At 40.9% G+C, this 12,049-nt stretch overlaps 1 protein-coding gene across 5 annotated transcripts in view; it reads left to right on the forward strand.

Moving 5' to 3' along the window:
- The window catches only part of USP12 (ubiquitin specific peptidase 12), a 35,085-nt gene extending 32,362 nt beyond the window's left edge, over positions 1–2,723 (forward strand). For 3 of the 5 annotated variants that reach the window (XR_007374602.1, XR_007374601.1, XR_007374599.1), the window contains exon 10: positions 13–45. Coding sequence is in view for 1 of the 5 variants with exons in the window: in XM_048933700.1 (XP_048789657.1) it covers positions 13–114 (102 nt within the window). In the remaining 4 variants the exon portion in view is untranslated. Of the gene's footprint in view, positions 1–12 lie in introns of all 5 variants that reach the window. The other 2 variants (XR_007374600.1, XM_048933700.1) reach the window with 2 other exon arrangements.
- Positions 2,724–12,049: the final 9,326 nt, after the last annotated feature.

Here is a 12,049-nt window from a genome sequence, read left to right on the forward strand (position 1 = left end):
TTTTACATACAGAAAATCGATGCGCAAGCGATTGAAGAATTCTACGGGTTGACGTCAGACATCTCAAAGAACTCTGAGTCTGGTTACATCCTCTTCTATCAGTCTCGGGATTGAGGGGGAGTTACAGAGTTACAGTGAAGAGAGATTGTTACGCCTTGCATTGGAGCAAGCACTGAAAGAAAGGAAGCTGGAAGCTCCAGGGGCAGTAGCACAGTTTGCACACGGCTAAGCAAAGAACTTGGGATTTTTAAGACCTTTGTATCATTTTCATTTTATTTGCTCAGGTATCATGCTGACTGCACATCTCCACTGCATCTCATAAGCAAAAAAGAGATACCAGCCACTCTTGCAGGAGCTTTCTGTTAGGATGTACTGTCTCCAAATACTGGTCCTAATTCAAAGCCTATTAAGGTCACTGGAAAACCTTTCATGGAATTCAGTGGAATTTGAATCAGATTCTAGCAGCACTGCCAGATTGGTGCAATAGGAGCATTAGAGATCTCTATTTTATATAGACTTCATATGTAAGAGGTAAAGGACTCTTTGGAAACTGAATTTCCTGTGCTTAATTTTGAAAGAACGAGGCTGGAACGTTACTGTGTAAGCAAAAAGATATATCTGGGCCCAATTGCCTTCTTGATAGTAGTAGTTTAACCGAAGATACAAACTAGTGTCAGGGAGGCAAATTATGTTTTGCTTCTCTGAAGAAGCTTACGTTATTTATAATGTATGATCGGGAACAATCAGTCAAGATTATGGCTTTTAGTCTCCGTATGGGGAAAGGTTTGGTTTGTAATAGTATATGTTTATTTATAAATTATTGTTACTTAGGATCTTGTTACTTAGAATCTCCTTTATTCTAGCTGGTATTGGGGATTTTATGTATTAATTTGAATTAAAACTAATTATGTTTAAATGTTTTAAAAAAAAAAAAGAGAGCTGATATAAAGTCTAAAAGCAATGCCTGCAATGTCTTTAAAAATGAGTAACATAGAGAGATTTCCTTCTGGAGGAACTGGTATCTAAGTGGGGTACTTTTATTAAATCAGAGTATTATCTTTCCATTAATGTGTAAAAAGTGATCAAAATAATACATAGAAGACTTTAATGAATGCATATCACAAGAAAAAGGTGGTGCGGTGGTGGTATACCAGTCTTGATAGTTCTTTAATTGTTTGTTAATGTCTTGTGCTCTAAGCAGTTTGGAACCATTCTCAGAATATCATTCCCTCTCCTAAAAATGGATCCACTTATGTTACTTATGTTGGTCACGTGGGTGACTGTCTCAAAAACCACTCAAGGTCTCAAGTACAAATTGTGTCTAAGCATTAAAAAGAAATAGGCTTAGAATTTCATGAGACTGGAGATATACTACAAATTCCTTTAAAAGTAGTATAAAGAAGAGGGTTTTTCACCCCTAGGGTGAAAAATTCTGAAACCAACTGCTTATACTTCACTTTAGGTTTGTGAAATAGCATTAAGAATTAAATCTTGACAGAACACCTGATCTGTAATAAATGTGAACTACTGTGATTTGACATTCTTCCTCTTAACAGTACTTTGTCTGTCAGTAGCTGAATGTAACTTCTGGAAAGTCGGGGGATATTCATTCCTGATGATGGCAATCAAGTTTCGGATGTCCTTGTCTCCCTTCTTCAGCTAGTGATTTCTACCTTATTGTAGTTTTCTAAGGTCATTTTATTGATACTGTTGCAAACTTTAAAAAGAATGTCTCCTGTCTGCTGCTATAACTATTTACTTACCTGTATCTTTTAGCTCAGGAAATGACTTCACCTATTCACTCAGTTGAACTAATCTTTAACAGGGTCACTGAATAAATTGGGCTATTTAGCAACTGTCATACTGTAACAAACTGCTTTTGTAAAACACAAAGTTTCTGAAGCCCTGGTTAGGCTAGAACACTTTTATATAAAATCATTTATAGTGATCAAACTGTCCAAGAACCAGCATTGCAAAGTAAAGCTTCAATATTGTGGGGGATGCAGAAAATACGATTGGATTTTTCTTAAGGAATTAAAATAGTTTTAAAACCTTTTTTCAGCTTTCTGTGGGAAAAGGGCTAACGGGTGAGGCAGTTGATTAATGCTGCACATTAAAGGATGAAGTCCTTTGCATACTAAAGGTACAGTATTGTAAAAGAACTAAAGAACTGTCGTGTTTCTTTTTTACTAATTGATAAATGTTTGGTCCTTCTTTTTTTGTGGCGTAGCTCAAAGCTGAGGCTAGTTGCTAAATACTTTATACCCTAACGAAATGTAAAACACTTGTGTTTTATTCACTGGTTTTACTTCTGCAACTTATTTTTGTAAGACACTGACTTTTATTTTGTGTAGGGTTTTTGAGATAGTATTCCAAATTATATATTTCACTTTGCTTTTTTTTTTTTTTTTTTTCCAGCTGAAATAATGTAATTTCTCAATTAAACTATTATCTGAAACTGCAACTTTGTTAGAAAAAGTAAAGAAGCAGGGAAGTGCAAAAGATAACTGTTTGGTATGTAAAGCAGTATGGAATTATTTCTTGGCTATAATACGGGGGGGAGTGTGGGAAAGTTGTCAGTTGTTGTAAATGGTGGAAATGATTTGCTGTGTCACTATGTAAAATGTTAATTGGGACTACGGTCCTCTATTTTGTATATTGGAACAAAAACTAATATGAAATAAAATATGTTCTCTAAAGGTAAGTACTGCACCCTTTGCAGAGCCCTCATGGTCAGTCTGCTGTCTTCTGTGCTTTTCAGTGTTTCACACCCTAAGTATCTGGAGTGTCCTGTGTTAGGCTGACAGCCCTGAGCTGTGGAAGGAACGTGTTTAAATGCAGTGCCTTTTATATCTCAGTTTGCTGTTACAAAAGTAGTTCTGTGGCAATTACATTTTTCATGATGTAGTTCTCTAGAATTGGTTTTTAAGTCGATTGTTGGTTTCTGAGTTAGAGAAGAGAGGGAGTATTTTGGAATACTGTTCTTCCTGACTTCCTCTAAAAATCAGAACTTTATAAAGAGTGCATCCAAGTTACCTAACGGATTGCCACTTTGTGGGAGTGGAAGCTGAAGGAATGAGAAGTCAGAGTATTTACAGAGCTAGCATAAGAGAGAAGTGACTGACCAAAGAACTGGAACTCAGCATCAGAACTAAAAATGCTCCTGATGACAATATCCAGTGTGATTTGGTTTCAAGTCATTTTCCGCTTGGGAACTCTACTGTTTGTAATGAATAGGCATACTATTTACAAACAGATCGTACCCTGCTGTATTTGAAGTTGTGATTATTACATCCGTGGCTTTTCACTGTGTGGAACAGGGACTTAATCATTCACACACACACCTTAACATTGAACTGTGTTGTCAGAAGTTTGTCATATATCAGGTTGCGTGTCTTTAGGTGAAATTCAGATGTTAGCACATAGGGATTTTGTACCATTTCAGATCTGCTGTCATACCTTTAGTCATCTGCATGGACTGGCAGCCAGACCACAAGACCTACAGAAGGTCTGCATCCTCCTGGAGCAGCAGCTCAAAGCTGACCAGGACATGCTGGCTTGCTCCCCATGTCTCTGTCTCAGTGTTTCCACACGCAGCATTGCATGTGCACTTCTTGGTGCATATACGTGTATAACTTTACATTACTTTGGTACTTTTTTTTGTGGTGATGTTTGTAAACCTGAAGTATGTGAGGCCACTAGTTGCTTTCACTATTAAAATGAAATTTATCTTACGTTATTTGGCCTGGTCTCTCAGCTGTGGGTCCAAGATGACCAGTGGAAGCATCTTTTTGAAAGAAATTTTGATATGTAAAATCTTCAGTTTTCATTTAGCAAAACTTAATTTGCTTTATTTCAAGATAAGTCAGTACGTATGCAACTTTTCTTCTGGAAGTTTAAATAATCCAGATGCAGATAATCCAGATGCAGCTTGTTTGCTCTCCTAGAGTGGTTTTACAGTCTAAGTTGTTCAGTTTTTCCCCTCATGTTTGTCTGGATTGATTTGAAGATTATACATCTAAAATCAGTCTTTGCTTTCCCTCTTGATGTGAACATTTCATGGGCTCTAACTTGTGAGGCTTTCAAAGCCCTCTAACTTCTCACAGAACGATGTGAGATGTATAATACATTAGTCTCTTTACATGCAAGCCTCCAGATACTCAGTTACTACTGGAATTAATATTCTCCATCATCTGTACTCAAGGGCTGTCCATTTTGCTGAATCCTTGCTTCTGATTGATTGTTACAAGTGAGCTATGCAGGTCAGCTGCCGTGCAAACAAACAGTGGCTTCATCTTTTAAATACAGAGATCTCTGAAATCTGTTTCCAGTTTTATTAATGGAGTCTGACGGGGCAGAAATAACTTTGTTTGGTCTGTATTCAAAACATTCACAAAGTGGTCTGCCTCTTCCTTTGTGAAGTAAGCCAAACCTCACAATGCACTATCATGGTTGATGAGTTCTTTTTGGGGGAGCTTGTTTAAGAACGTGTTGGATATATAAGGAAGATTGCAGATAACATCAGCGTTAAAAGGAACTGCATAATATTTTCCTTCCCAGAAGCTCAAATGAATTGTATTCTTCCTTTTCCTCTAATGGCTTGTGATTGGCTCTACATGAGAGATTTTAAGGAATCAGATAAACGCAGAGATGCTGCCTGCCAGCTCTTTGTATAGAATTCCTGATGGCAACATCAGGGAGCTTTAATTACAGGAGGATCATGTCTGCATTCCACAGGTTATGTGAACCAGGAGAGAGGTTGCCTAGCACAGATCTTGCAGAGAATGTGGAGAGGAACTTTACAATTACTTACGAAAATACTAGATTTAAAAAAATAAAATAAAAATAAAATTTAAAACAAAAAAACCTAAAAGGTAAAATACTACATTTGGTATGGATTTCTAGTGCTTTGGGGGAGTTAGGGTGTGTTCAAAACATTGTGCCATACTCTGGGCTCTTCTTCCTTACTAAAGAATTGTGCTTTTTTTGTGTGTATGTTTTATTTGTTCTTTAGGTCTGCTAAATAAGCGAACTCCATTTCAAAGTGGAGTCCAATGCTTAACATTTCTTGCATTGAAAAGGGCTGGAGCTGTTTTGTCTGTCCCTTTCTGGTGAAAGTTCTCTTCAAATGCAGACGTATTTGGAGTCATGGCATTGAATAAATGCCACAATTTTGAATTACCTTTCATTGTATTTTTAAAGAAATTCTGGAAGCCATTCTGTTTTTCTCCCTAGCATTGTTACAGAACCTGAAACATATTTAGAAAATGATTCTTTTTTTTTTAATAGAAAATACCTTCAGATTATTTTAGAGATTGCTTGAGTTCAGCATGGCAATATTACAATATTATTAGAATGAGCAAAAGAACCATTAGGAGCCAGATACCGAGGAGGGAGAATACAGTGGCACTACCAAACACAGTGCTAATAGGACCCAGGTTTTACTAAGGTACATTTCCACAGAATCATAGAACAGAATCACTCAGGTTGGAAAGGACCTTAAAGATCACCGAGTCCGACCATGACCTAACCATGCTATCCTAACTAACAACCTTCTGCTAAGACATGTTCCTGAGCAGAACAGCACAGAAAAGTTTGGGTTGGAAAGGACCTTTAAGATCATCTAATTCCAACTACCTGCTATAGGCAGGGACACCTTCCCCTAGACCAGGTTCCTCAAAGCCCAAACCAACCTGACCTTAACATTTCCAGGGAGAGGGCACTTGCAACCTCTTCCCATATTCACATTAAAGAATTTCTTCCCTCATGTCTAGTCTAAATCTACCCTCTTCCAGATAAAAGCCATTACCCTTTGTCCTGTTGCTATGTGCCCTTACAAAAAGTCTTCATGAACTTTCATTAAGGCTCCCTGCAGATACTGGAAGGCCACTATAAGGTCCCCTTGGAGTGAAAAAGGGAGCTGAAATAAGTTCTAGTGAAAAAGGAGGCCGAAAGGAGCTCTAGGGAAAGAGAGCTGAAAGAAGCTTTAATGGAAAAGGGAGCTGAAGGAAGCTCTAGTAAAAGAGGTGAAAGGAGCTCTAGCGAGAGCTGGAAGAAGTTGTAGCAAAGAAGGGAGGTGAAGGATGCTCTAGTGAAAGAGCTGAAGGAAGCTCTGGTGAAAGAGAGCTGAAAGGAGCTCTGGCAAAAAAGGGAGCTGTAAAGCTAGTGAGATGGAACTGAAAGAAACTTGTGAAAGCTGAAGGAAGCTCTAGCAAAAGGGAGCTGAAGGAAGCTCTAGCAAAAGGGAGCTGAAGGAAGCTCTAGCAAAAAAAAAAGGAAGCAGAAGGAAGCTCTAGCAGAAGAAGGAAGCTGAAAGAAGCTCTAGCAAAAGAAGAAACTGAAAGGAGCTCTAGCAAGGAGGAGATAAAGGAAGCTCTAGCAAAAGAGCTGAAAGTAGCTCTAGCAAGAGTTGAAAGAAGCTCTAGCAAAAAAAGGGAGCTGAAGGAAGCTCTACTGAAAGAGCTGAATAACGCTCTAGCAGAAAAAGAAACTGAAAGAAGCTCTAGGGAAGAGGAGATAAAGGAAGTTCTAGCAAAAGAGCTGAAGCACTAGCAAGAGAGCTGAAGGAAGATCTAACAAGAAAGGGAGCTGAAAGAAGCTCTGGTGAAAATAGGAGCTGAATGAAGCTCTAGCAAAAAAAAAAAAAAAGGGAGCTGAAGGAAGCTCTAGCGAAAGAGCTGAATGAAGTCCTAGTGAGAAAAGGAACTGAAAGAAGCTCTAGCGTGAGAGCTGAAAGAAACTGTAGTGAAAAAGGGAGCTGAAAAAAGCTCCAGCGAGAGAGTAGAAAGAAGCTCTAGCAAAAGAAAGCTGAAAGAAGCTCTAGCAATAAAGGGAGGTGAAAGATGCTCTAGTGAAAGAGCTGAAAGAAGCCCTGTGGAGAGATGGGCTGGAAGAGGCCCGATCCTTCTGAAAGAAGCGCAAGAGTGAGTGAAGTCTTACGGTCCCCATCTGATTTCCCTTTGCTGGACAAAGCTAGGGATTGATCATGCGAACACTGACTGGGAAGAGGTGCTGCTTGTTCTAAGGAATGCCACTACTAAGGAATTTGTACAACAAAAGGCGCTGGAGTGGAAGCTACTGGAACTCAGCTTCCTTCAAAACAAAGCTTGCAGATCCTGAGCCTACAGGCTCTGAGAGAAGGAGGATCAAACCTCCAGGCGTGGTGGTGGTCGGCGAGTGGGAGCAGGAGCTGTGAAAGCTGCTGCTGCTGAGCTGTATGCTGGTGTTTGGACTCGCACTCATTCCAGCTGTTGGCATTGGTGCAGTGTGTTTTTCTGAACCTTTCAGCTGTTGTACCAGTTGTTCAGTGCTCCAGAAAGTTCTAAGATAAGCCTAACAATGTTGAAAGTATGCTTGAAAGTTGTGCTATGCCTGAATTCTAAATTAGAAAACAATATTTGCTATTAAATGACGTCTTCATGCGCAGCAGATTGGCAATGTAGGAAGCTTTCTAATATTTGGTTGTATAATTCAACTTGACTGGCTGAATATCTTCTGGCGTGTAAGAATGTAAAGTGTATATTTACAACTGTATGTCTTACCTGCACCTGCTTGGCTTTCATCATTCTGGTTCTGAATATGTAATTTCAGTGATTTAAAAAATAACAGATTTTACTATTAAAAATAATATTAAAAAAAAAAAAATAGGGGGAGTGCAGGTATGACCCCTCAGGAAAGAATAGCTAAAGCATGCTTTGTTCTTAATTTTCTAAGTCATTGGACAGTGATAACGTGGGGCCGAGACTATGCTTGTGTCTTCACAGGAACACGTTGGGGATGGACACAGCATGATGGGTCATGATGATGATGATCTGCCTCATCATCTGCTGTAACATGATCACAGACCCTTCATCAGTGGTTTGGGTTCTCACCAACAGCATGGGACAAGACACTGCACTTGTCAGCTGCGTCACCAAGGAGTCATAAGAATTTGAACCATTGCGATTGGTTGATATGGGCTGTTGTTTGGACTCTAAAGAATCCTTCGTTTGTTCGGTGTGTTAATTTTAGTTTAGCTACTTTTAGGAATGTTTCTGAACCATGCTTCTTCTATTAATAGAGAAGAGGGAGATGTGGCATAAAGGAAGTCATTATCTTGCTAATGAGTAAAGAAGCTCAGCAGTAACTTGAGCCAGACATAAACACACACAAGGTGCTTGGCTTCTACATGTGACCAGTTGTTGTTTCACGGGTATAAAAGGTTGTAAGCACCTACAATAAACCTTCTTAGTTCTGCACCAGCAAGGGAGCCCACAGCTCTCTTTCACACTCTGTGTTCTTGTGCTGGGGGCTCTGGAACTGGATGCAGTACTCCAGGTGGTGTCTCATGAGAGCAGAATAGAGGGACAGAATCACCTCTCCCAACCTGATGTTCACACTTCTCTTGATGCAAACCAGGACACAGTTGGTCTTCTGGGCTGCAAGCACACACTGCTGGCTCATGTTGAATCTTTTATCAGCCAACATCCCCAAATCCTCCTCAGGGCTGCTCTCAAGCCATTCTCCACCCAACCTGTATCTGTGCTTGGGATTGCCTTGGCCCAGGTGCAGCACCTTGCACTTGGCCCTGTTGAACTTCATGAGGTTGGCATGGGCCCACCTCTCAGACCTGTCCAGGTCCCTGTGGATGGCATCCCTTCCCTCTGGCGTGTCAACTGCACCACTCAGCTTGGTGTCATCTGCAGAGTTGCTGAGTGTGCACACAATCCCACTGCAAAGATGTTAAATATCACTGGTTCCATGGTACTCACAGAGCAGCCACCAAGAGCCTTCAGTGAGTATCTGGAGGAAACATGCATTCGACAAGAGTGTACTTGCTATGTATATGAAAAGCTTTGAGACTGACCACTGCATCTTTCCATTTCCTTTTTGAGAAAACAGGAAGGCTACGTTGAAGACTCAACTGTGATAGTTACTCACTTTTTATGTTGTAACTCTCTGGTTTTTCTGAATTGCAAATTAGGAGGAGGGATGCCAATAGAAGACCATGAGCTATTTTCCACACACACGTATCAAAACACTAATTAGCCTTTTTTTCTTCTATTATATTACATGCAGAAAATTCATAATTCACCAGTGAAGAAGTGAGACAAAAGCCACTATGTTTCTAAGCTGTTTTTTTCTTTCTGCATTATGGGATTGTGTGCAAGTACATATTTATAGAAAAAAAAAGGTTAAAAAAAGAGCTTTGGCATTTTTAAAAAGTATGCATGATAATTGTTGTGCTTCAGTGAGTAATAGTAATTGTTAAGGAACACAAAGCAGCAGAACATTGCTCTTGGCTAAATTTGGTAACTTTTAAAGGTAAAACCAACAAGAATATTGTAAGCTTTTTGATAAGCATTACAGACTCAGTGATCTGGGGCGATGAGAGGGAGAAGAAAGCTGACTGTGCAGGCTGATAGCAGGATGTTTGCAGTATACAAACTATCAGTCTGCACTACAGGACTGCAGGTCTAAACGCTGGCATCTTCTGTTGTTTGTGCTATGATACGTCCAAATGCACCAGTAGCCACAGCTGTTCATTCAGTGGATAACTTTCCTAAAAAACACATCTATGAGAGTAGTTATAAATATTTTTTAAACTACACAAATGTCAGTTTCAATATAGGAAATATGAAAACACAGCTGCTATGTGTCACCAAGAATGAGAAATTGTGACTTTCTGGGGCTGCTTAATGTCACAGAATCATAGAATGGTCTGGGCTGGAAGAGACCTTAAAGCACATCCAGTCCCAAGCCCCTGCCATGAGCTGGCTGCCACCTCCCAGCTCAGGCTGTGCAGGGCCCTATCCAACCTGGCCCTGAACGCTTTCAGGGATGGGACATGTGCTGCTTCTCTGGGCAGTCTGTGTCACGGCCTCACCATCTTCAGAGTAAATAATTTCTTCCTTACATCTAATTCAATTCTACCCTCTTTCTGTTTAAAGCCTTTATTCTTTCCATCCCTGTGACCTCCTCTGGACCTGGTCTGACTGATCTTGTCCTTGTGCTGGGAGCCCCAGAGCTGAAGGCAGTACTCCAGGTGAGGCCTCACCAGCACAGAGCAGAGGGCAGGATCACTTCTTCACCCTGCTGGCCACTGATCTGAATACCAGCCCTGAGGAACACAACACAGCATCAGTCTCCACCTGGGCACTGAGCCTTTGACCATTACTTTTGAGTACAACCATTAAGAGGGAATGGCTTTAAGCTGCGCCAGGGGAGATTTAGGCTGGATGTTAGGAAATTCTGCTTCTCTGAAGGAGTGGTCAGGCACTGGAATGGGCTGCGCAGGGAGGTGGTGGAGTCACCGAGCCTGGAGGTGTTCAAGGAACGTTTGGATTCTGTGTTGAGGGACGTGGTGTAGTGAGCACTATTGGTGATGGGTGGGTGGTTGGATTGGATAATCTTGAAGGCCTTTTCCAACCTTGGTGATTCTGTGATTCTGTGATCCAGTTCCACTGAGGACTCTTGCCTGTGGTCTAACATTGCTATGACTGTTGAATTTGACACTGCCCGTACATGAAGCGCACATAAAAATTCTATGTTTGAAAGCAGTGCTTACAAAGTTAGCAGTGACACTGGGCACAATGCTGCATAAGCGGACTGCTTCCTCTTCTGCTTGTGTGCAGTGGATACAGCAGCATTTAGGAGTGAGGTACATCCTTGCTGTTTTTTTCATTCAAGTCATCATTGCTGTAACATGCTCAATTTGGTAGTTTTCTCACTGAGGGGTATTTAGCATCTGCTCACAGGGATAATTTCATTACATCATATTCTGACTCCTGTGTCCATTGCTGGCAGTGAATGAATAGGAAGGACTTTCAGTATCTAAAGCAGAGCTATGGAAAAGAAGGGGACAGACTCTATAACAGGGTCTGTGGTGATAGAACAAGGGGAAATGATTTCAAGCTCAGAGAGGGGAGATTTAGGTTGGATGTAATAGGAGATATTTTACAGAGAAGGTGATGAGACACAGGCACAGGTTGCCCAGAGATGTGGTTGATCTCCCATCCCTGCCAGCTTTCAAGGCGAGGCTGGATAAAGCCCTGGGCAACCTCATCAAGCTATGCATGTTCCTGTTCATTACAGGGGAGTTGGACAAAATGACCTTTAAAGATCACTTCCAACTCCAAGGATTCTAGGATTCTGTTCTATGATGCTATGACTTTCTGATGTTTCATGGCTAGTTATGCACATGCTAAGAGAAGCGCTGTATTTTCTTGTCAGCTCCCTCAAGAATTGGCAAAGACTGTAGGGGTTCACATGCAGAGAGATTGGAAAAATCTAATTAATCATTCAATTCAGTAGGAGTTATGTATTTTGCATACCTTTGTTGATACGGAACAGATATAGATATAGATACGGAACATAGTGCAGAAGCTAGGAATACTAAAGTTCCCAAGTAGAGGATTTTGAGTGCTCCGTAGGAGCAGATGGACTCTCACAGAACTACAGTCCTCCCCGTCTCATCTTTGAGGTGTGGATTTGATGTAAAAGTCCTCATCTTTCTTTGCAGAACAAAAAGTAAGGAAAAGGTAAGAGCATAAGGTCTTATAAGGAATGGCTGAGAGACCTGGGATAGTTTAGTCTGCAGAAGAGGAATCTCAGGAGAGACCTCATTGCACTCTACAACTGCCTGAAGGGAGGTTGTGATGAGCAGGGGTTTGGCCTCTTCTCCCAGGCAACAAACAGGACCCAAGGAAACGGCCACAAGTTGTACCAGAGGAGGTTTAGATTAGACATAAGGAGAAACTTTTTCTCTCAGACAGTGGTCAGGCACTGGAATGGCTGCCCAGGGAGGTGGTGGAGCCGCCGTCCCTGGCAGTGTTCAAGAGGTGTCTGGATGAGGAGCTACGAGAGATGGTTTAGTGCCTGTGGTAGCAAGGGTAGTAGGAGAATGGTTGCACTAGATGATCTTGTAGGTCCTTTCCAACCTTGTGATTCTATGATTTTCCTCATTCTGTAATTCTAAGGCTGAAGCTATTTTCTCATTCAAATCAATAATTTTCTGAAGAACTTCTCACAGACCACTAATTTTGGTACCAGTGCTAGTTTCCCCCTGTTG

This window comes from Lagopus muta, chromosome 1 (genome assembly GCF_023343835.1).
Source record: "Lagopus muta isolate bLagMut1 chromosome 1, bLagMut1 primary, whole genome shotgun sequence".
NCBI lineage: Eukaryota > Metazoa > Chordata > Aves > Galliformes > Phasianidae > Lagopus > Lagopus muta.